This window comes from Nematolebias whitei, chromosome 15, assembly GCF_014905685.2.
Source record: "Nematolebias whitei isolate Nwh7 chromosome 15, NemWhi1, whole genome shotgun sequence".
In the NCBI taxonomy this organism is placed as follows: domain Eukaryota; kingdom Metazoa; phylum Chordata; class Actinopteri; order Cyprinodontiformes; family Rivulidae; genus Nematolebias; species Nematolebias whitei.
In genome coordinates this window covers 44325080-44329638 of record NC_056512.1, presented here as the reverse complement: position 1 = coordinate 44329638, position 4559 = coordinate 44325080, and the positions used below count along the sequence as shown (strand labels likewise).

At 43.5% G+C, this 4559-nt stretch overlaps 1 protein-coding gene across 1 annotated transcript in view; it reads right to left on the bottom strand.

The window, feature by feature from the left end:
- Window positions 1-4559, bottom strand: part of adam11 (ADAM metallopeptidase domain 11) — a 26831-nt gene that overhangs the window by 2469 nt on the left and 19803 nt on the right. The window contains exon 24 of the mRNA XM_037688745.1: window positions 2183-2273. Coding sequence (XP_037544673.1) covers window positions 2183-2273 — 91 coding nt within the window. The remainder of the gene's footprint in view (window positions 1-2182; window positions 2274-4559) is intronic.

Here is a 4559-nt window from a genome sequence, read left to right as displayed (position 1 = left end):
AATTTCCACTTTTTTTTTTTTTTGCTCATTTCTGCTTCTTTAAACTCAATTGGGCACAACTGTGCTCTCTCTGCTTTCTTATGGTAATTTAATCTTTTTTCTGCTTTTTTTTCTATTTTTCCTTTTTTTTTTTTTTTCAAATTTCTTCTTTTATTTTTCAGTTTATTTCCCCTTTTTGTGCACATTCCTTGGGCACTATTGCACTCTCTCCGATTAATTCTCGTAACTGAAGGTTTGTTCTGCCATTTCAGGTACTTTTCAGCCATTTCTTGATCATTTCGCCCCCCCCCCCCCCCTTTTTTTAAGCAAATTTACAAAATTTTGTGCTTAGTTTTGTTTATTTAAACCAAATTCAGCAAATGTGTGTTCTTTCTTTCTTCGGCTAACGTAAGCTTTCAGCAGTTCTTCAGCAAGTTCTTCAGCAATAAGCCTCACACGGCATTTTCACAGGAAATGCAATTTCTCTTTGTTTGTTTTTTCAAGTTGGCTTCTTTTTCCACTCATTTCCGTTTAGTTCCTTGCTCTTTCCTTATGGTCTCTTACAGATCTTCAACTGGTCGAAGAAGTCTCCAGAATGTCTCGCCATTTTCTCGTGGATTCTCAAACTTTTGGTGCGAGTCACAGAAAACAGGCTGTGTCACTTGACTTTTGGACTTGGGGGAAAAAGTGCAACAGTTTTTCTCAAAATGTGCTCAAACCAAATCTAAACTTTGTTTCCAAGCTATCGGTGTTGGAGCCGTGTGACACAAGACGAGAGCGCTCTGGCAGAAAACGGTGGAGGCCGAAGTCCAGGTCTCAAAACTGACCCAGATCTGCCTACGGTTTATTTCATCTCTAGCAGAATAAATTATAAACGTGGGGGCGGCTGTCAAAGGGAGTACAAAGCCAGCTGAGATATGACGTGGGCGAAGATGGGCAACAAAACATTGTGCACAATCTGCAATCCATGCACATAAAAAAAAGCCCCCAATTTTTAACATTCGTCTTAAAATGCAGCGTGATCATTTGATTGGAAAGACTCTGAATTTAGTGAGACCACAACAGAAAATCTGCTTATTTGACAATTTTCAATTGTCGACTAGTCTGAAACAGTCCCAGAGATCCCACCTTAAAGTCAAAGATAAACCAGTGCTGTGCCAACTAATAACAGACAGCGTAGCAAAGAACCTGTTTTAAGTGGGATTTTTAGACTCTGTCACCAGCAGCCGTCACAAAGACACAACTTGTACTTGTTATTTTAACCAAATCTATGAAAAATGCACAGATTTGGACCAAAAAACAAAAAGAGATTAGCTGAAAACTTGTACAATAAATGATCCAACGAATGACGGTGAACTCAGGTGTTTGCTGGACTGTAACTTTCTTTGAGACATGTTCAACATTTTGGCTGCTCCCTTCTTCAGGGGTCGCCATAGTGAACGCACTTTGCACAAAAATATTTTTTTATAATTGCTTTCCTCTGGACGCTCTCCCTGACGCAACCTGGGCTCGAACCTGCAGCCTCAGGAATACAGGGCTGAGGTGCTGACCCCCAAGACGGTTTTATTTAAGCTCACAATGCACAATATGTGATAGTTGGGTACAAGGAATTCACTGAAAGGGAGTTAAAAGCAGCAAAATCTATATTCAAATATTTCAGAAAACCTGCACAACTACTTATCAATACTACTTTAAAGATTTGCAAGAAAATCTGGCACCTCAGAGGAAATTTAGAAAGAAATTAGGTGTAATATAAAACTTTTGCACAGCACTGTAAATCTAAATTTAAAAATAAAAGCAGGGGAAACTTTTGGACGTGGCACCAGTGATGTGAATCAGGTCAGTTCTAGCAAACTGGAGTGAAGTGCTGCAGTGCAGTGGATCCTGGCAGAGAAGTAACTCGGCCTGCCCTGTCAGAACTACAACAAGCCGAGCTGGTAGGGGGGAGGAAGGAGGTGGGGTGGGGGGACTGTAGGGCCAAGGTGCAGGATGGAGCTCAGAGCTGAAGAAAGATTACTGCTACAGTTAGATCTCAAAGCCTAAAGCAGTCAAGCATTAGAGCGTCTCAGACTCGACTCCCCGTCTCCCCTCCCAAAGACTGAGCAATTATTCAGGAGTTGGGGGGGGTGATAGTGGGAGGGGTGGACGGGGGGTCCTTCAGGTAGAAGCAGACAGGTACACAAAGGCATGCCAGAACTCTTACTTAAATCCCCATCCTGTTCCCCCTAGGACTATAGCTGCCAGGAGAATAGCACCTGCGATGGACCCTATAATGATATTGGTGCCACTGGGACCTGCGCAGAGGAAGGAGGGGAGGAGGAAGGGTGCGGAGGAGGAGGAGGAGGAGGAGGGGCAGAAACAAAAACAACACCACTAAAAAACACACGTCAGGAGACAGCATCAGCACGTCAACAACATCAAGTAGAGAAGGAAAGAGGCAGATGGGAAGATACCTGCAGACAGAGATGAAGATGGGGGGGAGGAGGAAACCATCAAGTTGGGTGGAGATGGAAGAACAGGCGTGTGATTGGGGAGGCCGGGGGGGGGACAACAGTTACATTAAAAACAAAGGAGAGAGAGTTGCATTACTTTGTTCTCATTCCCCCTCTCCTGCTCTTTCAGCCGGACACCCTCGTGCTCAGGGTGGTTTTTTGACCCTAAAACAGCAGCTGCTTAATTGCTCTGTGTGTCAATGGCAGACTGCAAGAAAGTAAAGAAGGCACTTAAAAAAATGCAGCGCCTGGAAGACATTCAGTAACACCACACACACACATTTAACGCACGTATGCTCTCATGGATAAATCTGTCTCAAGCACTCTTGGGCACCGAGCCGCTGCAGGAGGGAAAGCAGTGTGGCTTACAGGCGCTGGTCATAAAGTTAAGAATATCATGAAAAAGTTGATTTATTTCAGGAATTCCATTCAAAAAGTGAAACATATATATTATATTCATCCATTACACACAGACTGATGTATTTCAAATGTTTATTTTCTTTTAATGTTGATTATTATAACTGACAACTAATGAAAACCCCAAATTCAGTATCTCAGAAAATTAGAACATCATTTAAGACCAATTAAAAAAAAAAAAACAGGATTTTTAGAAATGTTCGCCAACTGAAAAGTATGAACATGAAAAGTATGAGCATGTACAGCATCAATACTTAGTTGTTGCTCCTTGTGCCTGGATTACTGCAGCAATGCAGCGTGGCATGGGGTCCATCAGTCTGTGGCTCTGCTCAGGTGTTATGAGAGCCCAGGTTGTTCTGATCGTGGCCTTCAGCTCTTCTGAATTGTTGGGTCTGGTGTATCACATCTTCCTCTTCACAATACACCATAGATTTTCTATGGTGTTAAGGTCAGGAAAGTTTGCTGGCCAATTAAGAACAGGGTCCTTAAACCAGGTTCTGGTAACTTTGGCACTGTGTGCAGGTGCCAAGTCCTGTTGGGAAATGAAATGTGCATCTCCATAAAGTTGGTCAGCAGCAGGAAACATGAAGTCTCTAAAACTTCCTGGTAGATGCTGCGTTGACCTTAGACCTCAGAAAACACAGTGAACCAACACCAGCCGATGACATGGCACCCCCAAACCGTCACTAACTGGAAACTTGACACTGGACCTCAGGCAACGTGGATTCTGTGTCTTCTCTCTTCCTCCAGACTCTGGGACCTTGATTTCCAAAGGAAATGCTAAATTTACTTTCATCAGAGAACATAACTTTGGACCACTCAGCAGCAGCCCCAGGCGAGACGCTTCTGACACTGTCGCTTGTTCAAGAGTGGCTTGATACAAGGAATGTGACAGCTAAACCCCTTGTCTTGCATACGTCTGTGCGTGGTGGTTCTTGAAGCACTGACTCCAGCTGCAGTCCACTCTTTGTGAATCTCCCCCACATTTTGGAATGGGTTTTGTTTCACCATCCTCTCCAGGGTGTGGTTATCCCTATTGCTTGTACACTTTTTTCTACCACATCGTTTCCTTCCCTCCACCTCTCTATTAATGTGCTTGGACACAGAGCTCTGTGAACAGCCAGCTTCTTTAGCAATGACCTTTTGTGTCTTGCCCTACTTGTGCAAGGTGTCAATGGTCGTCTTTTGGACAACTGTCAAGTCAGCAGTCTTCCCCATGATTGTGTAGCTACAGAACTAGACCGAGACCATTTAAAGGTCTTTGCAGGTGTTTTACCATACCATTTTATACCACTTTATTTATAGAGCACTTAAAACATCGACCAGGCCAACCAAAGTGCTGTACAGACAGAACAACAGGTAACACACAAAGCAAAATACAAAATGAGGTAAATCAGAATATATACATAAAAACGATGCAGATAATAAATATGACGACAAACCAGTGTGGAGCATACAGGATCAAAACACAGATCATCTGGTGTTGAAAGCTACTGAATAGTAGTGGGTTTTTAAACGGGACTTGAAAACCGAGAGGGAGGGGGCCTGTCTGACAAGCAGAGGTAACTCGTTCCAAAGTCTTGGTCCTGCTACAGAGAAGGCCCTGTCACCTCTGCGCTTAAGACGAGTTCCTGGAACTGTGAGGAGCAACTGGTCCGCTGACCTCAGGGA